Below are 25,548 nucleotides of genomic sequence, written 5' to 3' on the forward strand. Positions count from 1 at the left end.
CCTGAACTGATGTTCAGGGCATGTTATATATTAGGCATTTGACAACTAAATCTAGATTGAATTTGACACCTAATTGTGCAATTCACATTTGAATTAACTCAGATTATTTACTGCTGTGTTTTATCAGTTGATCACACAGTAGTGCCTTCACTAACAACAGGAATTAAGAGGCTTCAACCAGGGTTGAACAATTCATGTCAAGTATCTATTACATGAAAAGCTTTGAATTTGAGGTGATGCTAACAGGGATGCTAACAAAGTAAACGCTGATAGAATCAACCCCATCTTAATATTCATTCAATCAGTAATGAACCATGACACCTTCAAAGCCTTTGTCTACTTGAGAGTTGAATTACAAATGTTAAAGCTCTAGCTGCAGGCAAAGCAAGCTAGGAAACTGAGTTTAACATGCTTACCCATAATCCAGGTGAGAATGAAGGAAACATTCAAACATTAATCTATAAACCAAATAAAAACTGCTACGTAAACAACATTACTGAACAAAACCATATGCATCCAGTCAAACAAACCTACTATTTGAGCGTTAACAAGCTGAGCATAACTTTGCACAAAACTAATCCTGAAGCAATGACACTATCAGACACCATTGAGTAGTATGGCTGAAAAAACTACAAAGCCCCTATAATTGTGACCTTCAGGGGTCAAATGAATGAACTAATGAATCATGGAGACTGATTAGCTGGGTACACTTCTCAAGTCTGATTTTATTAAGTGGGAAACGTTAGTCTCTTACACATCTAACTTGTTGGTGCAATTAGACAGAAAGCTACTCAGTGCAGCAGTGCCGACAGTTACTATATCCATGTGTACAAGCAAAATAAACAATGTTAAAAGATAAATATTATTTTCTGTGTAAAGCAGAACACACAGTTCTCTTGACTTGCAGCACTAGAACTGTATTGAATCACTCTTACGTAAATATGCTCATTCTCACACTGGTTGAAGCGGATACAGTGTCTATTCTGTCCTGCAGCTCTGGGCTCAGAGCCAGCCTAAGCAACTGGAGACAGAGAAATTGCAATTTTAAAAACAGCAACGACAAACATCCAGGGCAACAAGGATACACACATGCATGGTAGAACAAGTAGATGTGTGTGTTGTGCGTGTGCATGTCTGTTTATTATCTGGAGTGCTGCAGAGACAAGGTTGAAGGTTTTGTCAAGAGGAGAAAAAAAAAAAAAGAGTGACACTGAGGAAATAATACAGACGGAAAGTGAACATGATTTTGTGGCTAAAAGGAGACAACTGCTGAAGTTGTTACTGAAGCTCTACTACGACACACAAACTGACATCGCTCCGAACTTCAGTCTTACACAAAGACTGGACTTTTCAGGTCACAGTAAGGGCCTTCACATGGCTACTGAAGCCTCTAATTCTGTAGGCCGGAGGCGTACAACATGTTCCAATTGTCCAGAGTCAGAGACATCGTAGCTGGTCTTGTATTTGGCCAGGATCTTCATGAGGGGACGCAGCTTCAGCCACCACTGCTCCTTAGGGATCCTGTGACTAGAGACAGATGGAGAAACCTCAGCACTACAGTCATACTTTTGCAGTGACAAGATCAGGCTCCATTAAGACAATAGACTTTGAATCAAAATTAATTTGCTGTATAACTGATGTACTTTTCAATGCCCCCCCCCAAAAAAAAACAAAAAAACAAAACACACACACACACACACACACACACACACACACACACACACACACACACACAAACAATGAGGTCATTAAAAAACTTGAACCAAAAGCAAGGCTGCGAAGATGACAGTGAAATTTTCATTGGCTTCCTTTTTAGATTGAAAGCTACTTCAAGCTCCTACTATTATTTTTTCATTAATAGGGTTTAATACATATAAGTTTAGTACATATAAGTCTACATATAAGACTAATTTTTTAAGATCAAACATATATGATAATAATTAGCATTGTTAATGACGCCAGATCAGAAATAATGTGAAGAACAATGGAAAACTACTTTGCAGCTGCAATTGTTATAAGATTAATTTTTATTGATCCCCATAGAGGAATCTTAAAATGGTTAAGCTTGTTATCTTTTGGAATAACTGAATTTGTCAGATAATCATTTAAGATCTTTTTTACTTCTCCTGACACACATAAGAGCATTTTGGGCGACTCAGAAAGTGGAGGTAAATAAATATATCAATCCATCTTATAGAAGCTTAAGACACTCCTACAGTGGCTACATGTTTATACATACACAAAATCAGTCTCATCCTTGAGTTGTACAACGGGCTGGAAGACCAGAGCCCTGCGACGCATCCCCAGCAAACAGCAGCTGTCTTCGGTGTTGGCAAACACTCGGCCTAATGGGAAACAGCAGAATTCAGAAGTGGTAGCACAGGAAGGTATTTCAACCTCCCCTTTTTCCCTCTTTCTAACATACATTAGAGAGACCAGACATTTTGAAGTTTGTGTGAAGTTGCATACAGAGAAGATTTTCTATCTGCTTGTGGCTATGGTAAAATGACTATTTTCTATGGATTTACAGCAAGATGACAGCTGGGTGATACTGGAAATCAAGAAACTCAACTCAAGGCGATGATGATAAAGACCAATCAATCACAACGTTACCAGTGCAGTGTTGTGGTTGATGTGCAGGAGCTATTGCAACTCAAAAGCAACTAAGGCCACACAGAGGTACACACAGAAATGTGTGGAAAAGCAGGAGATGTATGAAATGTGTGTTTCATTCCTACATCGAATGCTATTCCATGTGTCTTGTAAAGTGGACATAGCGTAGTATGATGGCTGCTTGTAAATCTGACATTGATTGTGACTGCATCTCAAATGTGCCTGAAGAGAGTGGGTGCTTCTTTAAGATATGGTAGGGTGGCAGAATTGACAGACAGGGAGACAGAGCTAAACATGAAGCTATAGATGGTCATGGAGCCAGCATGGGGGAACCAAAAAAAAAAAAAAAATTACCTTCATCTTAAGTCATCCATGTGTATGGGAAATAGACAAAAAAAACAAAGAGGAATTTTAACTTTATAGCCTTAATTCAAATATAAATATAGTTTTGATCAGAAATATCATCCATCAATCATGCATCAAAAAGAAATACAGATACATATTAAATTATATTTCTCATGAAATTGTTATTTATTTAGATCATTACAAGGATAAAAATGTGTCATAAATGTCCGACAGTGACTCCATGACAGGTCTGCATAAAGCCACATCTCTGTAGGGAGGGAGGATCACCTACCACATGTACATTCACTCATGTGGAACATGGATCTCACCATTTCTGAACGTCTCCACCAGCTTCTTAGAAATCCACTGCATCGCCTTGGCAGAGATCTTGGTCCCGAAATTACGGTCAAATGGAGACGGTGCTCCCCCCTTTCAAAAAAAAAAAAAAGAAAAAAAAAAAAAGAAAGGCCAAATTCAAATCAAGATCCACACACACACACACATTAAAAAACATATTCAGGATGAACAAAACTTAGTAATTATGGAAATTACATTAACGATAAAAACATGGAAACTGTGTTAAATTGTAAAGAATGTTTATTGGTGACACTAAATACAAGAGGGTATTTTAATATCTTGTGTGGATAAACCGGGAACCAGTATGGCGAGGCCTACCTGCTGCATGTGTCCCAGTACATTCTTTCTGCAGTCAAACACTCCCCGCCCTTCTTCAGAGTACAGCTGGTAGATAAAATCTGTGGTGTAATTGTCATTGGAGTTTTCATTCCTGCAAATGTGTAGAGGATAAGCACTCAGTGGAACGGTTGAATGTCTGAGTTTTTAGCAGCATGCTGTAGATTGTGTTTTTATTATTCTAACATCAAAATGTTGATCTGATGACATCAGCATCAGGGCTGTTTACTATACAAGCGACTTAAAATTTGATTCTGTGAACTGGAAGCACTGGATTATAAAACTGCAGCAGCAGCACATCAGCTACACTGAAACACTGTGACATTAGAGAAGCTGAGCTGCTGAGCTGTATATTGAATAATTACGGAGAGACCAGGTTGTGAAATGTATTGCAACCATCTATGCTGGGGTTATTTAAAATGTCATCCAAATACCTGAGGACTAGGCCCCTTTGAATAGTTGTCTTCATTTTTTCTGTCAGATGCTCAACATTTGCCTGTGGGAGGAGACAATGCATTTGAGTGATACTGGCTAGTGGATGGCACTGGGAGTACTGTGCCAGAGTCCAGTCTTGAAAGCCCTCTGGTGGAGGAAGCAAGATGTTAGCAGCCTAAACCTTAAAAAGGAAATCAAGTCATGCATGAATTCAGATAGCTTCAGGGTCCTCTGTTACCTGCAGATCCTTGATGTCAAATGGCTCCTCATAGATATAAACAGCATCTGCTCCAGCAGCCAAGCCTCCGACACTGGCCAAGTAGCCACAGTATCCTCCCATGGTCTCAATAATGAACACGCGTCTCTTGGTCCCACTGGCCGACTGCTTGATGCGGTCACATGTCTGACATATGCAAGTTCACAATGTTAGTGTATGTTAAATCACTGAAACAAGCTACACATCATTCAATTCAGTAAATTTCTGCTATGTCCACTGTCACAAAGTCTCAAAAAAATGTAATCAAAGAAACAAGATTAGTAGTCATATTCAAGCTAATTTCTGCATATAAAATCAACAGCATAACACTAATTACAAGGCAAACATGCTCATTGTCAACCAAGAATTAACTTGCTACATTTCAATAGTTCAAGCAGATTCAGGCAAAAATTGTAAAATGCAGCTTTCACCAGTTACAGACTGGAGTCCTGCATCAGGAAGAGAGAGTACATCAGATGGTGAACATCAGATATAATTTTCATGACAAACTTCAAACTAGATTGTCTACTTGATCAGACAATATAACTTCACTCTAAAGTCAAATGGTTATGATCAGTTTGATATCAGGTGACTGATGTCCAAATGTCTAAAATTTTAAAGGGCCACTGAATAGCGTTGCACTTCTACAGCAATCCACCATTTCTGCAATCAAATCGAGCAAAAAAAGCAGAACATGCCAGTCTACAGCTTGTTGAATGCTAGACTGACACTTCTAAATGAAGTTTAGCTGCTAAATGCGTATCGCTGACCACAATAACTGTCTGAGCTGCCACAAATGACAATAAAACAGACAGAATTGTCTCGAAGAGAGATGAGACTAATTAAATGGTGTGGAAGAGATTCGGCTATCGAAGATCAAATAAACTTCAGGTGTCAGCGTGCTGCTAACTGCCAGAGAGGAGCCAACGGCAGCAGTCACCATCACCATGTCCATCATTTGAAGCAGTTCACCTCTGGACAATGATCTGAGAGCCTTAAAATTAATCACCATAGAAGTTTAAACCAATCTGTCTCTAAAACAACATCACCACCACCCCACGTGTGTTGATTGCTGCTCACTCTTTTTTCTATATCCTGAAGAAACTCTGGGAACTTTTCATAGTCTTTCTCATGCCTGAAGCACTTTTGTTACAATTTATGTACACATTTATACAACTTATTTTGATAAAGATATTAATATTGACAAAGCTTAAGTTTTAGTTTATTTGAGAGCGAATTAATCTTTCTTGTTTGTATATAAAGGCTGAATACAAACAGAAGTTGAACACTAATTTACTGTACCATTTTTACACGAATATTACATAGTTTTATATGATTTGATAGACTTGGCAAACTTATTATTTAACAGTGTATCGGTACAGACATCTGTTGTGGGCATTCTTGGCAGGTTTTTCTCTGACTTATGAAATGTTCATATCAACATTGGAATCATATGCATGTAAACAAATTTCTGAAATGTAGTGCAATATCAATTAAAAGGTCACAGGTTCAGTTTCTGGTCCTGGGGCCTTTCTGGGCTGAGTTTGCATGCTCTGCCCTTGCCTGCATGGGTTTCCTCAGGGTACTCCGGTTTCAAACAAGCTTGCCTTGTAAATATCCACATCCCTAAAGCCCCACATGTTGTTTACTTATATTATGTGTGAAATCTGAGTGCCCCTTTAAAATCTTAAACATGCACTCTGTGTTAGTGTTACTCCTGGACTTGAGTTTATGTTAGAAAGAACGACATACAGGTAAAGACTGAGGTAAAGGGAGTTGAGAGCTATAGAGCTACAATGACACTTTGCTGCTCATCCACTTCTATAACACGACAGTCTGTGAATTAGAGGTACTGGACCTTTAATTCTGCTGACATTTGACATCACGTGTCATTGTCATACTTAGCATGAGCATCTTGAGCAAAGCGGAGCCAAGCTGTGCCTGTAGTGGCTGGATTGCCTTACCTCTACGATGGCATTGAGGGCTGTGTCTGCCCCGATACTTAGATCTGTGCCGGGTACATTGTTACTTATGGTGGCAGGCAGCATACACATCGGGATGCATAACTCCTCATAGGTACCACGAGCCTCATACAGCTGCAGCAGACTCTCAAATGCCTGAAGCAGCAGTATATGAAAATATGTTAGAGCCACTCAAAGTCCAGCCACTGAGAGAGATGTGAATCTCTCTCAGCTAGAGCGTATCCTGCCATTCCGGTTCTTTCCATGTGATAGCAGCTATGGCTTCCCTTTGGCAGAAAGGAGAGGTTGACAGAAGTGTGAATATAGAGATGGAGAGTAACGTGAAAAACTTGACAAGATGAGACAGATACCATAGAATACAGGGAGGAAAAGAAGGGATGGAAGAAGATTAGACTGATGTGAAAGGTTGTTTGTGAGCCTCAGCAGCTCAATGCAGTGATGCAGAATGGGGCAACCGCATAACAGCCTTATCTGCTGTATAAGGATGCAGTCATGACAATTACTGATCAAGTCTGCATACACAAGAGCAAGATGATTAAGTAAAAAAAAAAAAAAATGATGGCCAAACCTAGCTTCAGGCTCACAGAGGATTGTCTATTTAGATACATTTCTTTAGTCTTAAATTGACATTATTTTCAATCATCAAAATTATTTAAAGGTCCAATATTTCCACATTGTGAAAGAGAGGCTTTGAACCTTCCCATGGATTGCTCACTTTTAATACTCAAAAATGCTCTAAATCTAAACCTGATTTATTATCAATAGACATGTACAAGCAGCTGGCGCGCACACACACACACACACACGTAGTGTATATAACTGAAGTCTACTGGTTTGCATTATATAGCTGTATAGTGTGTGTGTGTGACTAGATAACATCAAACCTGCATGCTGTTAACCACACATATTGGTGTTCATGATGATGTAGTGGTGGGGGAAACACATAGTCAGTGAGAAGGGCAGGCAGTGCAAACACGGTGGCCACAGGACTTGTGCACCTCACAGCATGCCTCCATGCTGTCACTCACAAACTTACCTGACAGAAAATGATGTCACACTACACTGCAACTCAACTTACATTTACCAGTCATAGATCACAGTCCAAACATGACTAAAATTGTCTGTTCAGGATTTAAATTTTTTTGTGAACTTTTCTTTTCAAGAAGTGGCTGACATGTTCACAAGAATGTCTTCCAAATGACCCACTGACAGGCTTGTAAATACATAGTGGCTGGTAAATGACTGAGTGAGCTCACCGAGTTCTCCTTTCTCGAAATGTAATAGCTGGCTGGCTATATCAGCATGCTTGTAGATTTCTAGTAGTATCTGCTTGCGTGCATGGGTTTGTTTAATATGCGTCCTTGTGGTGCTGATATCAACTTTTCTTGCAGCCAGCCTCATCACTTACAGTAGTGATAGCGTTCAGAGCAGTGTCAGCGCCAATGCTGAGGTCTGAGCCCGGCACATTGTTGGAGACAGTGGCTGGGACCATGACCATGGGGACACAGAACTCATCATATTTCCCACGCGCCGTTAACAATTCCAGCAGTGACAGGAAGGCCTGCAGGTCAGAGCCAAGGGCTTTAGTGTCTGTGGGGGTGGAACTGCAGGTTGAGTCGGTTGAGGGGTGCTACTTGCCAGAAGAAATGGAAAGACAAAAGTGTAGGGTGCCAAGGGGAAGAGCCAGGTCTATCACAATGGACAGTAGCGAAACAGACAGGTACCACTCCATACACACTTGAAAACACACACATTTAAACATACATATGATACTTGCATTCGTCACAGGAAAAATAAAGCTGGTGGGCATCTAAATTGGGTTGCATGAAATGACTGGAGAAAAAGCAGCTGTTCTCTGTTTCCATATAAAATGAAATAAATGTATTATTTATACATCAATTAGAGTGTCGGTTCACTTCAAATAATACATATGCCAGTATTTAAATTTAAAACACTAAAAATCAACAGAGGACAAATGCAACTGCGTTACTCATATCATTCAGGAAATTGTCTTTGAAGCATGATTATGTGTATGGCTATGAATGGAGTCATATGATGCTGTGCTGAGTGATGAAAAAGATCAACATCACACTGCTACAATTTTACATATCCAACGTACATTTACATCTGGTAATTTAGTTAACAACCACAATTACAAACATATATATTTTTTTATGTTTTTTTTTTTTTTTTTTACTTTATTGAAATTTAATGTAGCAAATACTTAATGTTGAATTTGTACTACTGAAATGGGTTTAAAGCTCAAAATCTGGACAAGCACAGCAAAGGGGGTAAAGGAGTTTTTAACATACCTCAAATCCACCAATAACCAGCAGTGCATTTATGTTGTGCTTTCTCATCTGCTCAGCAATTTTTTCAAGATGCTTTGCAGGAAGAGTTCTGATGACAGAAAACAGTGGGCAACGCAACATCATTATTGTTTGTCACCAACCATTCATTTAATTATCACTTAAATCATGTCATAAATTCATTAACTATTTGTTTTGAATTCACTGAAATTCATTGAAAACTTTCACCTTTTGGTTCCCAGTAGAGATCCACCCTGTCCTGTCCATCCTCCCACATCAGCCCATTTAATCTCCTTGATCTGTGGAGATGGCAAAAGCAACATGGAATTTAAAATGTCTTATTTCAAACAATGGTTAGACCACAGAAAAACTAGTCTGGAACGGACTCTAATATACATATAAGAGTGCCAAGTAAACAGTAGTTTACACCAAAAAGAAACCTGATAAATAGCTCCTGCTAACCATAAAAATAAATGGATCGTAGGATTGTTTTTCTGTTGGCACTGGTCCACTTGCTCTTACACTTACACTTAGACGTGCAGACCACCAGTTTACAGGAGTACACAGGATGTTAAACAAACCGGTGTTATGTGACATTGACGTCAGCTTCTTTTGTTAAGTGCTACTTGTTGAATTAGAACCAGGATTGAGGGGAGTTAACTTGGAGAAGATCACATGAGACTAAGTGAGAGAAGTGTGAAACCAGTTTGGGCAGTAACAGAACAGAAAAATAATGCTGTCTCAGATGTAAGGCCACAGTATATCATCATTCAAAACTCAAATCTTCACCCTAATTTTAGTGTGAGGTAAGGTGACAACCACCCCAAAAGTGTCAGGATTGTCAAGATTTTCAGATTATTCTGCTTCCCTCTGTCTGATGATTGTGGAACTGCAGCAGCATTCGCTGACCATTGGAGAGCAGGGAGAGTAAGTGTGGGAAACAGTTTTACATAAATCTGGACAGACTATTCCCTGGGTTTCCTCGATTACTCTGCAGTCATGGAGCTAAGTGTTATTGTGCAATGCCTGACCCCCAAAAAGCCAAGTTAATTCACAGCAAGTTATTGACTAAAACAGGACACTAATATATATTATATTCTCCCTAAACTGTTACGTGACTTTTTTTTTTTTTAAATGTATCAAGAAATTTCTTTGATGTGATGATTTTCTTGCAAGATTCTGATCACATGCAATACAGTACACTTGCCAGTATATGAGAAAGTACCCACCTGCCCTTTGTAGAATCCCTCAAACCCATCACTGACAGCAAACATCTTGTGCCCCTCAGAGATGCCCACCCTGACAGCTGAACGGACAGCGGCATTCATACCTGCTGCAGGGGCGCCAACGTTCAGGACAGCCACATTGAAGTTGCTCTAAGGGCACAGAACATACCATATGTTACTTTGAGTTCCCCAAAATCAATAAGGTATGCTTCAGCATTTGCTGTTGTTGGACAGTTGTTAACACTCTGCGGAGACAATCAATACCAGTCTGCAGCGCCTACAGTGGTCATTATCAGTGAAGCAGGGAGAGCTAAACCCTTAGGCAAGCTCTATAGCATGGAGTCCAACATTCTGCCTCTATACCTCACTAATCAGTAATTCAGTGTGAGCTGCCACTTTTGGGGCCATCGAAGCAGGCTGCAGCAGCTTCTGGCAGCCTTGAACAAGTCATCCCTCAGTGGGGAGGCAGATGTCATTTGATATCCCTGAGCAGCAGATCGACATTGAGAAAACTGGGATACATACGAACAGGTCTGTGACTGCAATTTACACTGCGGATAACACAGCACTGGTTTATTTTGATGTGACCAAAATAATTACAAGCTGGCTCAGTTTTTCAGTTAACAACAGGAAACAACGGACACCTTATAAGATGGATGACAGCATAACATGCAGGCTGCAATTCACCCGTTCACAGAAATACACATATTTGCAGAAAAGCCTTACCCAGTAAGTGAGGCATGTTTTGAAAAAGATATTTCTGAAAGTAGCAACAGCACAGTGCATCGTGACTGTACTGACTGAGTCACTATTTGTAGGCAGATCTTCTGGAAAGTTAAATGAAAAATTTAAGATCTTAGGAGGGTAATTCCACTCTTTACAAAACAACCTGCCTCATGACATCACAGTTGACAAAGCTAAAAACACAGCCACTGTCAAGAGTCCCATAGTAAGTGTCATGGGGCGACTTACAGATGGCAGTTCAGATTCTGGTTTACGATGAGCCAGTAGTTTGTATGTCTTCAAGTTGTTTTCAAAGCTCCTGTTAGGATAGGACAGGATACTCAATGTGTTATACATGAACATGAAAACAACAGAGTAAAAACTAGAATGCTTTTTTAAATACATGCATTGTAATATTTGCCTGATTTCTGATTATATTTAGTGTGAAAATATCAGTCTATTATTGTTCATTAATAGAGCAATTGTCTATAGTGAGCAGCATAAAACCTGTGTCACAATGTAAACTTAAGTGGTGGATTGGTCCATGCAAGCTATCAGTCATACCTGCCCCGAAGCTTCACAGCCTCCTCAAACCGTTTCTCATCCATGGCCTTCTGGACTTCCTGAGTCTGAGTGAAGAGTCAAGTGAAAAGAGAGAAACAATTTTCAATGAGTTTTTCCTTCATTCATTTATTTATTTTCTACATCCATTTCTGGGTTGCAGGGGGTTCTTGAGCCCATCCCAGTTCAAATTGGGCGAGGGGTTGGGTTCACCTGGACAGTTCGCAATTCCATCACAGGACCAACATACAGAGACAGAAGATGAACAACCACTCAAATTCAGACGTACAGGACAATTTAGAGTCACCAATTAGCATGAACATGCATATCTTTGGACATTGGGAGAAAACTAGAGTACCCAGAGGAAATCCATGCAGGCAGGGGAAGAACATTCAAACTTGACACAGAAAGGAAGCCAGGCCTGGGAACTAAGCCCGCAACCTTCTAGCTGTGAGGCAACAGTGCTAACCACTATGTTGCCATGCTGAACATGAGTGTATAATTAATTCACAATGTACTTCTTGTCTTTACAGCAGTTCAATTTAATTCCAGTGAAATATCTGAAGGCAATGTGTCAGTCTGTCCCTGTCTCTCACGCTGGACTCAGTACCTTTCCACTACTGACACCACACCTGCAGCCCATCACCCGCAATCAGATAGGGTATATATTCACCAGCTCCACACTCACTCCTTGCCAGATTGTTCTTTGCCATGCAAGACTTTCCAGCGTTTACCTGTCAGAGCTCCTGTTGCTGACACTGCCTGTTTCCGACCTGCTCTCCACGTCTACTCCCCAGTGTACCTGCCTGCCTTTTGTCCCCGACCCCAATTTCGGCTTCAGCGTCCTCCTGACTCTGACCCATCCGGCTGTGCCCGGCTCATCCTCTGCCTGCTCCCTGTTGGACCGTCTTCTTCGGCCTGCTCTCCCAGGTTCGACCAATCCTCTGCTCTCTCCTCATTGGCACCCCAGCACCAGTGACCGGCTCTGCAAAACCTGGTCTTTACCGCTCCCTGGCAATAAGTCATTACTGACTATCTACCTCTCTCCTGTATTCTGCTTTTGGGTCCAAAACACCCTGCTGTCACAATGACCTTTAGTGTCTATTATAGGTGAAAGAATGAATATATAAAAAGGCTAAATGCACGAGGAAGACAGAAAACAATACAAAAAGTAGACATGCCATCACCTTCAATCATGAAAAATTAGCTCAATTATAACCTTGTTAACTTGTTAGAGCCATTTTTAAAAGCCTTGAAATTATGTAGTTAAAACCTTTAGCATCATCCTCATGCTTGCAGTCATTGCCAATCCTGCCAAATGCTTTGAATAATCACTAACTAGGCACACCTGCCTCTAAAACATCACAAATCTCCTGCCAACCTGAGTGGCACCCCAGGTCCAATGGGGTGTACTGTTTGTCATCAGTGCTTAAGCCCCTCCAATCCATCTCCATTGACTCTGCCTCTCTGAGCCCTCCACAGTCATTTCTTAGCACTTGTGGTGGTATGTGCTTTGCAGAATTCCTCTCTTCTCAGTTTTTGTACCTGTAAATGTGTGTATGTGCATGGATACAGAAAGAATGACTAGGCAGTCATTCAAGACAATGGATTGCCCATCTGCAAAACCTGCCAAAAAAAGTTGCAGCTAAAGATTCAAACTCGATGCAGCATTTGCAGGATCAGCACCCAGCTTTACACCCCAAAGTAAAGGTAACATGTAATAATTTAAATCACGTTCGTTTTCAGTGTTTTCTTTATTTTCAATGTTAGTGTTATGTATGTCAAAAAAGCAGCTATACTGTTTAAGTCAAAAGCCAACTAGATATGTTTTTTTTCAAAAGGGAAATACTGACAGATGTTTACAGAGCAGGTCACTTTTATTTAATTTCAAAGGGCGAGATAGACTTTTTGTTTATCTTTATTATTTTGTGCTGACAGCAATAAATAATAATAAATAAATTAAAATCTCTAAGGAATGCTCATGTAATTTTATGCAGTAGTTCATCAGCAGTGTTGTGAAATGAATTAATGCATAACAATCGTAAAACTGATTATTCATCAGATTATAATTGAACTATCAAAATCTATGATCGTTGCATCCCTACAGTCCAGTACTTACCATCTGTACACACTCCATCAGCGGCAAGCGCACCGATTGGTTCCCATACAGAGACACAACACAGGCTGGTGTGTTGGCAGTGGTCTCTAGGAGAGCAAGAACAGCCTCCACACCCATACGACTGGCCTGTAAAAAAATGCATCAAGGGTAATTGTTTGTTTTCCTGATGACTCATCATCTTATGTGTTTGTTTACTTTTCACTTGGAGCAACCTCTCCAATTTACAAATCTTTTTCTCTGCTTCAGTTTTGAGTTGCTTTGTGGTTAACATGCTCCTCACGGTCTGTGATGCAGTGCTTCACGGGCTGAGCCATAAATCTGTTAATGTACTTAGCCTAAAACCAAGAGTCATTTTGCACACACAGGATTAAGCAGGAAATGCTATGGACAACTTGACAAAAACCTCAAATGATGAGCTAACAAATGACATTTGCATTAGCTCCAAACTATCCACCTCTTAGTAGATTGAGGGAAAGAAAATCCTCAGATTTGAAGATTTGAGAAGCTGCAGCCAAAGATTACAGACAAAGATTAATCGATTATCATAATAGTGGCAGATAAAATTGTCTAATGATTAGTCATAATCAACATAAATGGTAGCTCTGTTCCATACATTCAATTGCAGTGGTATTTAAGTGAAGCTTTGCACATACCAAGATGCGGTCAAAAGCAGACGGGGTCCCTCCCCTCTGCACATGCCCCAAGATTGTCACTCGTGTGTCAAAGCCCAAACATTTAACAACAAGCTAGGAAGATAAAATGCACAGGTCTTAGCAGTGGTCAAGTCAACACAATGTTTTCTTCCTCTAATGAGAAATACTACTGCAAACTTAACAATCACAAATAACACTTATTCATCAGATGAACACATCTAGAGGAAGTATTACCTCAGCAATTAGGGGTGGACAATATAACTAATATTATAAAATGCATAATTATATGCAGATATGTTATTTTTCAAGGTTAGTGGCTTCTAACCAGACCACTATTAACTGTTGGTGCTGGTCTTCCTACTTGGTGCCCTGTGTACTACTACTTCAAATGAACTGTAATTCGAGACCTGCCTAAACGATGAGTCAGGACTAGCTGGATACCAGCAAATTAACTATAAAATTTAAATTAAAAATTAAAAAGCGCTGTCCAAACTAATACCAGAGTGAGTAAACAAACAATGGTAGAAAAGATACAAATGTATTTCACAGTAAAATTAGAGCAGAAACACAATGTAGATTGTGATTAAGATAAATAGTAATTCTACCCCAAAAGGAGTGTCATTTGTACACACACACACACACACACACACACACACACACACACACACACGTACGTCAATGGACATTTCACACACTGAAACACAAACAACACTGATAATGCTGAAGAGAAGGGGAAACAGCAAAGCACAAGCAAGCCATTCTAACTTTTCAGTCATGTTAGTGGGGAGCTGTCAGCTTGTACTGAATATCCCAGATTATCCCAGACAGAAGGGCTGCATTAGACTGAAAAGTTTAGGTACTGTGAAAAAGAACAGTTTTACAAATGAAAACAGTTCACAAGGTCACAATATACTATAATATATTATCCATGTGAGCAAATTCACAGTGACTCAAATGTGTCAATACATAGTCAAACTATGAGCGAAGCTTTTACAGAATATATATACAAATTTTTAGAGGTGCGGTTTAGTGTGTGTGGCTCAGGGTTTTACAGATGTAGCAGCACTATGGTGAAAGCCATCTTACCAAACAAGCGAGTGTGTCAGAGAGCATTCCAGAAACACAGCAACAGAGTCAAAGCCACACCAGGGCAGCAGTACATTGGTACAGGTCATACAGGAGGCAGTTGAAACTGGAACTTGCCACACTAACACAAAGCTCTGTACTTACATTCTTAATATATTCAGTGGTAATGACCTTGTTGTTACGATCAATCGCCCCTTCAGCTACAATTATTATATTCAGCCTTTTCATCCCTGCTCGGTTCTACAGGAGGGTTGGGATGTGGAGAAACAACATGACAGAAAAATTGAGACTGCAGCTGTAACATGAGCTTTCAGAAGCACGGAGACCTGACGACTTTAACAGCACAGCGCTTGAGGCAGACTCTGTCACAAAAAGCCTAGATGTCATTTAAGCTTATATTTGAGCCTTGTAACAATATAGAACCTCACAAACTGTTTAACATCTGCATTATGACAAGCTAAACATTCAGTCATGATTATCTTATCAGAGGTAAGATGTGTCTTTTTTTTGGCACAATGAAGTGATTTCCATCAGGCAGGTTTCCATGCTTCTGGTTTCCCCTCTCTTTACACTCAGGTACTCACATCCTTCACATAACTAGAGGTAATAGGCTTCCCGTGCCTGTCAAGGGCTCCCTCAGCAACTATGATTATGTTCAGCCTTGTGCCCCTGGAACGGGTCTGAATCATAAGACAATACCATGTTTCCAAAGCATAAAATTAACAAGATACCAGAAAACACTTAGAAACACTAAGAAAAACAGGATTTACTACTTTGAGAAGGAGAAAATAGTTGCAGAATAATTGCATGCTTTGTTGCATAACATGAATTACATATAACATGAAGGCTAACAGGATAAGGTTCGTTGGGTTTATTGTGGGGAGATCAATAAGATCATGTTACCGCAGACAGTTTCTGACACATCTTGTCCTCCCAGCCGTCCTCTGGGGGCATCTCAGGGATCAACACCCAGTCTGCCCCGCAAGCCAGGGCGCTCACCAAGGCCAAGTAGCTAAAGATAAAATAAGCAGACAGAACAATGTGTATATACCCAGATGAGATAACAGCCACCATATTCCCCCCAGGAATTATGTTTTTAAGTCTGCTATTAAGTTTATCAAAGCATTCTTACCCACAATGTCTGCCCATGACCTCCAACACAAATGTCCTCTGATGACTGAACCATAAAAAGAAAATTATTTGCATTTTAAGCCATGTTTATCATGGTTTGTATGTAAACATTTAATAGTATCTGTGAAAGACATTCCAATGCACTGCTTTCTTTACTGTTGACCGAATCAAAATTTCTGAATATTTGTTTATTTTTACTTGAGCGTTATATTTTCACTGTGAAAAAAGAAAAGCTTTATATTCCTAAACCTAAAAGCATCTTTTTAGGAAACCTGCTAGCAGTGGAGCAAATCTTTTATTTTAATGTCTTTATCTTCCTTTAAAGTTCTGTATTCAACCATGTTAAATGTGTTAAAGATATGTCAGTTAACAATCTCCACAAATATCAATGTATATCCTGCCTTGTTCAGACCAAAACAATGATGAATACAATGGCTGTGCACTGTACTGTACTGTACCCCTTGACCCTGCATGCTTTACCTTTGTGCAGTTGTCATGATTGCATCCACCACTTCAATGATTCTGTGTAAAGCCGAGTCAGTACCGATTGTCATGTCAGTGCCACAGAAGTCGTTATCGATGGATCCCACCATCCCCACAATGTGAAGGGCAGAGTACTTCTGAACAGCGTCAGATGCAATCAAATCTGAAAAGGTCAGCAGGTTAGGACTGTACAGGTAGTGTCAAGATACATTTTTTTTTAAAGACGTGTAGGCTGACTGCAGTTCCTCCAAACAGAAGAATAAAAAAAAATAGTTATGGTCCATCCATCCATCTTCTACCGCTTTTCCGTTTCCGGGCTGCGGGGCTGCTGGCGCCAATCCCAGCCAACATTGGGCGAGGGGTGGGGTACACCCTGTACAGGTCACCAGTCCATCACAGGGCCAACACACAAAGACAAACAACCACTCGTGCTCGCATTCACACCGGTCAATTAAGAGTCACCAGTTACCCTAGACACGCATGTCTTTGGATGGTGGGAGGAAACTGGAGTACCCTTGTGTGAAAGGGGGGTGAAAATAGGTTTGCTATAAAACAGGATGCAAAGCTTCAACACTACCTATTTTTGTGTAAAGGAGCCAATGCTTCCTCTCATTTTTATGCAGTAACAGTGCTGACAGGTTGTCACATAATATCAGAGTTGGGAAGTTGGGAAGCAATAAGAATGGTGTCTTTGCACTTTGTAAAGAAAAAAAAATGTTCAATGTACTAACTTCAATCCAATTCAAACCTTCTTTTTTTAATGCAGAAATTTATTTCAGGCCTATCAGATTATATTATACACAAGCTCCTAATCTGATCCAAAGGTTGTATTTAGCAAGTGCACAAACCAGGACTGGGTGCCTTTTTAGAGGATGCAATGACATGGATGCAGCTTTTCATACAACGCAATTACAGCTGTCAACTGTCAGAAAAGCTGATAGTTTATATTATTTCAGTGATGTTTCAAGTCAACAGCTGCACTTACAAATGGGAGCAGAATTAACAGAATTCATTTTGTTTGTCGATGGGATTACATTTGTTTGGTCTGAAAACAGTGCGGCTTTTACTGCAACACATGCAGTAAATAAAGGTTTTCAGCAGGATGAAGCAGAGCGAGAGAGAGAGAGAGAGAAATAAAGAAAAAAAAAAAAGAGTTCCCCAGGCTGGGTGTTTTCACCTACATCCTCATTTTTGGTGATTATTCCCACCCACTCTAAGTTAAATACCTGGGTTTCCTGTACTGACCCTCAGAACTGAAGAGGCCTTTTGGATGAGAGTTGAAATGTCTTCAAACAAGATAAGGAACTCCAGTTGCTTCCTATTAACACTTAAAGATAAAGAGAGCATACCTTTCTTTACCAGCTCTCCCAGCAGTTCACTCCATTCTTCCCTGAAGAGGTTTGCTCCTGTCAGGCTTCCATCTCCACCGATCACACAGAGGTTGGTGATGCCTCGCTGCACCAGGTTATGAGCTGCCTTCAGACGTCCCTCATGAGTGCGAAACTCTTTGCAGCGGGCACTGCCTATCACAGTCCCACCCTGGTGGCGACAACATTTTTCATTTACTTGGTTCAGGATGAGGTTCATTCTCTTGTTTCAGGCCAAACACAGGAGTCATGAAAAGATCCTTTTCAGCATTCATCTAACTAACCTTCTGTCTTAGCTACATGACTTGCATTTCCTTTAAACCACATAAATTAAATGTTTTTTTATTTCACAATGTTTAACTCCTGCACAGATAAGGGTGCAACCCCAACAGTGCCTTCAATATATGTGTAAGATGCTGCCCAAGATAATGGCTTACCACTTGTAGCATGCTGGAAACACTTTCCCATGAGGCTTCCTTGATGTTATCCCCTCCATCCACCATACCCTGATATCCCTGATAAAAAAAAAAAAAAAAACACAATCTTTTCTGGCCTTATTAGTTAACGCAGCTGTTCTTTAAGCAATCTTGAAGGAAAACCTGACACACACATTTGGATTTTAGCTCTATCAAAACATGCAGGCTGCCAGCCCCCTCTACCACCTGCTTGTGTCAGTTTAGTTACACTGTTAGTCCACACTGTGTAATGTGTAGCGTCAAACTATCAATTCCTAATCTCAAGATATTAATTTTTACCCCAGGATGAAAACTATACCAATATTATTGTGAATAATGAGATTTTTTGTAAGCAAACTCTGCATTTTATCAGTAGTTATCATCACTCAGCTTAAAATAAATATTTCACCCCACTGTGAGACCACAAATCAATGAAGTATTCTTTATTTTGAAACTCAATCATTTTATATGTATAGCTTGAGGTTTGTTGTTTGTATGATACATTGCAGTCTCCCCAGAGAACCATCACCTTATCGTAGTTGGGAGGTTTGCGTGCCTAGGTGAACCTGGGGGCTGTGTTGTCTGGGGCCAAGTGCCCCTGGTAGGGTCTCCCAGGGCAAATTGGCACCAAGTGAGGGGCCAGACAAAGAGTGGTTCAAAGACTCCATGAAAGACCGAGGAAGGAGAGTAGAGACCCTGCCCAGAGGAAGCCCGGGGCCCCCTTCTGGAGCCAGGCCTGGAAGGAGGGCCCGTCAGCGAGTGCCTGGTGGTCAGGCACGCCACGGGGCCCAGCCGGGCATAGCCCGAAAAAATTTTGAGGCACTCTCGTGGCACCTCGTGGGCCCACCACCTGCGGGGATGACCGATGGGGTCGGGTGCGCTGCCAGTTGGGTGGCAGTGAAGGCGGGTGGCCTCAACGACTCTGGGGACATGGAATGTCACCTCGCTGGGGGGGAAGGAGCCAGAGCTTGTGCAGGTGGTGGAGCGCTACCAGTTGGATCTGGTGGGGCTTACTTCTACGCACAGCCAGGGTTCTGGATCCCTACTCCTGGAGAGGGGTTGGACTCCATTTTTCTCTGGAGTTGCTCAGTGAGGCGCCGGGCGGGTGTGGGGATACTCACAAGCCCCCGGCTGAGCGCCACTACACTGGAGTTCTCCCTGGTAGATGAGAGGGTCGCCTCCCTACGCCTCAGGGTTGTGGGGGGGGGGGGGGACTTGTTGTTTGTGCATATGCACCAAACAGCAGTTTGGAGTATTCTGCCTTCTTGGAGACCCTGGATCGGGTGCTGTATGGGGCTCCGGTAGCAGACTCCATAGTCCTATTGGTGGACTTCAACGCGCACATGGGCAATGATGGAGACGTCTGGAGGGGCGTGATTGGGAGTAATGGCCTTCCTGATCTGAACCAGAGTGGTGGATTCTTGTTGGACTTCTGTGCTAGTCATAACAAACACCATGTTCATGCATAAGGATGCTCATAAGTGTACTTGGTACCACAGCACCCTAGGTCAAAGGTCAATGATCGATTTTGTGATCGTGTCATCTGATCTGAGGCCGTATGTGTTGGACACTCGGGTGAAGAGAGGGGCAGAGCTGTCAACTGATCACCACCTGGTGGGAGTTGGGTTAGGTGGCCGGGGAAGACACAGGACAGACCTGGCAAGCCCAAACATGTGTGGTGTTCATCTGTAGTGCGGGTGAACTGGGAATGTCTTGAGGAGGCAAACCTTCAACTCCCACCTCCAGCAGAGCTTTTTTAGCATCCCTGTGGAGGTTGGGGACATTGAACAATGTTCAAAACTTCTATTGCCGAAACTGCCGGGGGGAGCTATGGCCTCAAGGGGTGGTACAGGCCTGAAGAGCTGCAACCTCAGCGGTGAGGGAGGCAAAGCAGTGGGTGCGGGAGGAGTTCGGAGAACGCACGGAGACCACCAAGGTGTTTCTGGAAAACCGTTCGGCATCTCAGGAGGGGAAAGTGGGGGAACATCCAAGCTATGTATGGCAAGGATGGTTCACTGTTGACCTCGACTGAGGAGGTTGTCAGCAGGTGGAAAGAGCACTTTGAGGAACTCCTGAATTCAACTTGCACGTCCTCTGGGGTGGAGGCAGAGCTAGAGGATGAAGGAGGTCACTGAGGTGGTTGAACAACTCCACAGTGGCAAAGCCCCAGGGGTTGATGAGATCCGTCCAGAAATGTTGAAGGCTCTGGGTGTTGAGGGGCTGTCGTGGTTGACACGCCTTTTCAATATTGCGTGGCAGTCTGGAACAGTGCCAAAGGAGTGGCAGACCGCGGTGATGGTTCCCTTGTTCAGAAAAGGGGACCAGAGGGGGCAAGGGCATCACACTCCTCAGCCTCCCTGGGGAGGGGGGGGGGGGGGGGGGGGGTGCGGATGATGTGGTCCTGTTGGCTCCATCAGTCTGTGACCTCCAGCTCTCACTGGACAAGTTCACAGCCGAGTGGGACAAGCCGGCTGGGATGAGGATCATCAAATTGAAGGCCATGGTTCTCAGCAGGAAACCGGTGGCATGGGAACCCCGGGTAGGAAATGAGTCCTTACCCCAAGTGAAGGAGTTTAAGTATCTCAGGGTCTTGTTCACGAGTGAGGGTAAGATGGAGCATGAGATCGGCCGGAGAATCGGAGCAGCAGGGGCGGTGTTGCGTTCGCTATACCGCACTGTTGTGATGAAGAGGGAGCTGAGCCAGAAGGCAAAGCACTCCATCTACTGGTCGGTCTTTGTTCCTACCCTCACCTATGGTCATGCTTACAAGCGGCTGAAATGGGTTTCCTCAGGAGGGTGGCTGGAGTCTCCCTTAGAGATAGGGTGAGAAGTTCGGCCATCCAGGAGATACTCAGAGTAGAGCCGCTGCTCCTTTGCGTGGAAAGGAGCCAGTTGAAGTGGTTCGGGCATCTGATAAGGATGTCACCGGGATGCCTCCCAAAGGAGGTGTTCCTGGCATGTCCAGCTGGGAGGAGACCACGGGGAAGACCGAGGACCAGGTGGGGAGATTATGGGAGCGCCTTGGGATCCCCCAGTCAGAGCTGGCCAATGTGGCCGGGGAAAGTGAAGTTTGGGGTCGTCTGCTTGAGCTGCTACCTCCGCGACCTGGCCCCGGATAAGCGGTTGAAGATGAGATGAGATGGGATGAGATTGCAGAAGTGTGCAGGTTGAATGCCATAGCAATGTGGTTCCTGAGTTAAAGAGTAGCTTTGTATGAAGCGCTGGCCAAATCCTCAGCTCAATTATGCTACAGCACAGTGACTGCTACATACACATATGTACTGACATCACAAGATGAGCAAGCAGCACAGCCCACGACAAATCTCCTCTAACATCTGCTACATGCCTGTGATATTAGTGTTGGCAATAAGCAATAAGGGGGCAGAAATCCCGTTATAACGTACATTATTTACTCACTCAGACATCTGAATTTTATATAGTTTATATAAAAGTTTATATAAAAAAAAATAAAAAATACAGCTGCTGTGTTTAGAATAATAATCAATGACACATTACTTAAAGACAATGATATGATTTCCTTCATAATGGCAGATTATACAGAGGTACATCACAATATGTAGAGATAATGTGGATGTAAATTATGTTCTATTTCTGTTCCATTTCTATATCAAATAAATTGCATAGTGGCAAAAAGGGCTTTAAATCCCATATAGTCGAAAAGTTCATTAATACAGTGAAAGTACTAAAGGTTTCAGTCCACAGACAAATGCTCACAGTCTGCATTCAGAAACTGAGTCTTAAAACCAGCTGTCAGGACTTCTAGTAGCTTGTAATGTCACAACGAAGCATTTACCACTGTCGACCATGTCCCACCATTCAATCAGACTATTTACCTAGAACCTGATTTATTTTTATTCTATCACTTAGAAAGGAGTCAGTCAATCAGCAGTGAGTTGCCAATCCCCTCTTCTGATTGGCTCCCTAAGCTGTTGCTATTGTCTCTAGACAGAAGCCTGAGCAACGAGATGTAGAAGTACACTAAGATGGTTTTTCGTTCTTAAAACCAAATATATTGTGTATTGTGTATATAATAGATATTGACAAAGCAAATATTAAAAACCAGAAGACTATAAAATATGGGACCTAATTATCATACAATATATGAGCTCACCTCATGTATGAAATAAACTTTTGCACCGACGTAAAGACCCATTCGAACCACAGCACGTACAGCAGCATTCATCCCTGAAAGGTAGATAATTACAAACATGAATACTTAATCATAAATAAGCTTTTTGCAACAAAACCATGATGAGCAGGGTCAAGCAAGTTGTAGCAGCCGAGCACAACCAAAGCAATTCACTGTAAAATCCTGATTTTCACAGCAGTTTGAGTTTAAGCTGCACGGATATTGATTTTATCACTGCTAAAAAGCACAGCAGCCAAATCTTAAACTCCTACTCTCTAAGTATTTATTTGTCTTAAATGTGTAAGACAATGTGTGGTAGTGTATGTAGAAACATGAGGGTTTATTTTGTCTTTCTTTGCACACCAGCACACACATTTTTGGTCAAAAGGCCTTCCTCCTCCTGCTTCCTCTCATTTCTTCTGTGTTAAATTCAAGTGATCTCAATTACAAAAGATAGTCCTGTGTGAGTTGAATGTCAATAGCAGGTTAGTTTTAACACTTACTGTGAGAATAATAGATAACTCTTTTTCCACAACAGGCAGACAAGGACTTGGCCGACTGAGGTGCTTATAAATAAGAGAAGAAAAGCCTAGCTTTCCTCTCTCTGTACAAACTGGAAAATGCCACAGCCAAATTATGCTGTGAATTATTTTAGGCCAACTGGGAAGCAGGAAAGACAGCTAACAAGAGAGGGATATCTGAATCTGATGGTAAAGACTTAAGTTAACGGAGAAGTTAAATAAATGTGTCTAAATCTATTTCCATGTACATGTAAAGTTACAGAACCAGTAGAGTAGAACCAGCTATTCACCATACTATTAAGATTGCCTATGACATACTGCTCCGTTACATAACTGTCTTCAAATGAACAGCCCTGTTAAAAACATTTAAGACAGACAGGGGAAACGGAATGAAACATTTGCATTCAGTTCTATCTGAATGAGAGTTAGATAGAACCTGAATGCAAATGTTTTGAAAAACGTGTGTCTCTTCAAGGTTTTTCAAGGTCTTTGTCAGAGCCGACAATCGTCCAAGTTTGGCAATCTCATTCTGCATGACTGCCACCTTCTCTCACAGAGTGAAGGAAACAACTAAGCCAAGGCCAAACAAAGCCCTCTGACACTGACATTCAGCTCTTGCCATGCATACCACAGCCTCAATGGTTTGATCAGGGGCCAACTAAATATTTTTATTCTGTGTGTGTGTGTGTGTGTGTGTGTGCACTAACACTAATTCCTCATCCTACAAACACCTCTCTCCAGAGCCAAGGACAACTTCAACGCTACCTTATTTTGAATGGTCAAACTTTGCAACCCAAAGAAATGGCCCAGTCAACTACCAACACAATACTTTGACTTATCACTGCATCATTTACATAAGCCTAATTAATTTTTATTATTTAAAGAACCAGTGTTGTGATTAAAGTTGTTTGATTTGATGAATGAAATAACTAACCAAGGAGTGTTAAAAGGAGGCTTTCATTGTTGTAATATTATTTATATACATATACATATATATACATATATATATATATATATATATATATATATATATATATATATGTATGTATATAAATGTATGTATATGTATATATAAGTAGTGATAATAAAATGTTTAGAATTCAAACTAATGATTAGCTCCTGTCTTCAGGTTTAAAACCAGAGCTTGGGTTTGATAAAAACAAAGCCTAAAAATGCTTCTGAAATATATATAGATACATAGATAGATAGAGTCCCGGCTGATTTCTGTCAGACAGTCTGTGGACAGATGACTCAGGTTTTCAGTCCCTGACGCGCAGCTAAGGATGTATGCAGTTAATCACGTACGCAGGATGCAGGCATCCCCCTACACCGGCCCACGTTCACACGGCCGACCTCATGTCTCCGAAAGCAGCACGCCGTAGACGTGGGTCCTCAGTCTCTATCCCTCACGGCAGTTTGGGCCCAGTCACCTACACGTCGCCCGGTACGAGACGCTTCGAGGTGGCCTGCACTTTAATGGTTGTCGCCGCTTTATCCGAGTGGATAAGACCGGGTGATGGTTAAATGAAAACACGAGCTTGTCCGCTGTGAACAAGTGAACAGAAGCCAGCTTGACCTCGGTGGGGACTCTCTTTGCTGCTGTCCCCGAGAGGAGACGAGTCAGCGACTTAAAGGGGATGCTGTTAGCCGGTTAGCAGAATGCCTCCTGTTAGCATGCTAACTGGCGGGCTTCATAGCTCCGTCACTGTTTCCCTCTTCCTGATTCATTGTTAATACACATTAACAGCGCAGGGCTGGCCTGAACTAGCAGACACACTGGGGCAGCACCTACCGATAGCAACCCTGCGTCTGAGCGGACCTGTCTGCATTGACACACGGATGCTGAGGGGGGGGGGGGGGGGGGGGGGGGTATCTAGCTGCACTTTACCTTGAGCATCCCCTCCGCTAGTCAGCACAGCTATGGCTTTCCCCGCTCCCGACAGGTTCTCAAAGAAGATCTTCTTGCTGTCTGGCTGCGCCATTTTCACAGACTTTTCCGGGGTCGCTCGTCAAAACACGACGACAGACAAATCCCAGTATGAAATAGTGCTAGACAGATGAAGGGCACCGGCCTTCCGCCCCTTCTTTCTACGTGTGCCCGCTGCGCTCTCCTTGCTCCGGTTCCGCATCTATCCTGCGATTAGTTTATAGTAGCGGTAAGGAGATTGATTGGCGTTTTTCTGGACCAATCACAGCTCGTATTATGTGGCTGGTTAAATTTTTAACCAATGAGAGTGTTTGAGACGATATATGGGCGAGGCGTCGTTACCTGGCAGTCAATTGTCAGAGATGTAATTGGGGGATTAACTCACACGAAGCTAGTTTGTTCCACTACGTTTTCGTGAAGCATCAGCTGGGAACAGTTTGGAACAAGCTACAGAGCACTGCAAATTACATGGAAAACGTCAACACTGTATCAGCCTTACTGGCCCTGCAATGC

General features: G+C 42.0%; 1 protein-coding gene across 11 annotated transcripts; it reads right to left on the minus strand.

The window, feature by feature from the left end:
* Positions 1-707: 707 nt before the first annotated feature.
* Positions 708-25,229, minus strand: pfkpa (phosphofructokinase, platelet a). 11 transcript variants are annotated; one of them, XM_029528627.1, is made up of 23 exons: positions 24,997-25,229; positions 22,570-22,643; positions 18,420-18,497; positions 17,965-18,154; positions 16,613-16,778; positions 16,134-16,178; positions 15,905-16,013; positions 15,146-15,241; positions 13,916-14,008; positions 13,263-13,388; positions 11,147-11,211; positions 10,832-10,901; positions 9,863-10,009; positions 8,862-8,932; positions 8,637-8,724; positions 6,307-6,459; positions 4,325-4,489; positions 4,086-4,147; positions 3,634-3,745; positions 3,288-3,387; positions 2,968-2,973; positions 2,240-2,345; positions 708-1,527 (listed from the first exon to the last, which is right to left on the minus strand). In XM_029528627.1, the coding sequence occupies exons 1-23, from the start codon at positions 25,088-25,090 to the stop codon at positions 1,371-1,373; spliced, it is 2,373 nt and encodes a 790-aa protein (XP_029384487.1). In that variant the 5' UTR covers positions 25,091-25,229; the 3' UTR covers positions 708-1,370. The 11 variants fall into 11 exon arrangements, with proteins under 11 accessions (XP_029384487.1, XP_029384489.1, XP_029384488.1 ...); XM_029528629.1 differs by lacking the exon at positions 6,307-6,459 and adding an exon at positions 7,733-7,885; XM_029528628.1 differs by lacking the exon at positions 15,146-15,241 and adding an exon at positions 15,586-15,681.
* Between the last annotated feature and the right edge of the window lie 319 nt (positions 25,230-25,548).

Source organism: Echeneis naucrates, chromosome 20 (genome assembly GCF_900963305.1).
Source record: "Echeneis naucrates chromosome 20, fEcheNa1.1, whole genome shotgun sequence".
NCBI lineage: Eukaryota > Metazoa > Chordata > Actinopteri > Carangiformes > Echeneidae > Echeneis > Echeneis naucrates.

Coding starts and splice junctions, on each gene's coding strand:
- pfkpa (XM_029528627.1), bottom strand. CDS start 25,090: ATGGCGCAGCCAGACAGCAAGAAGATCTTCTTTGAGAACCTGTCGGGA. Junction 11,212..13,262: donor TGATGGAGTGTGTACAGATG/GTAAGTACTGGA, acceptor CTCTTCACTCAG/ACTCAGGAAGTCCAGAAGGC. Junction 4,148..4,324: donor TTGACATCAAGGATCTGCAG/GTAACAGAGGAC, acceptor CTCCTCCCACAG/GCAAATGTTGAGCATCTGAC.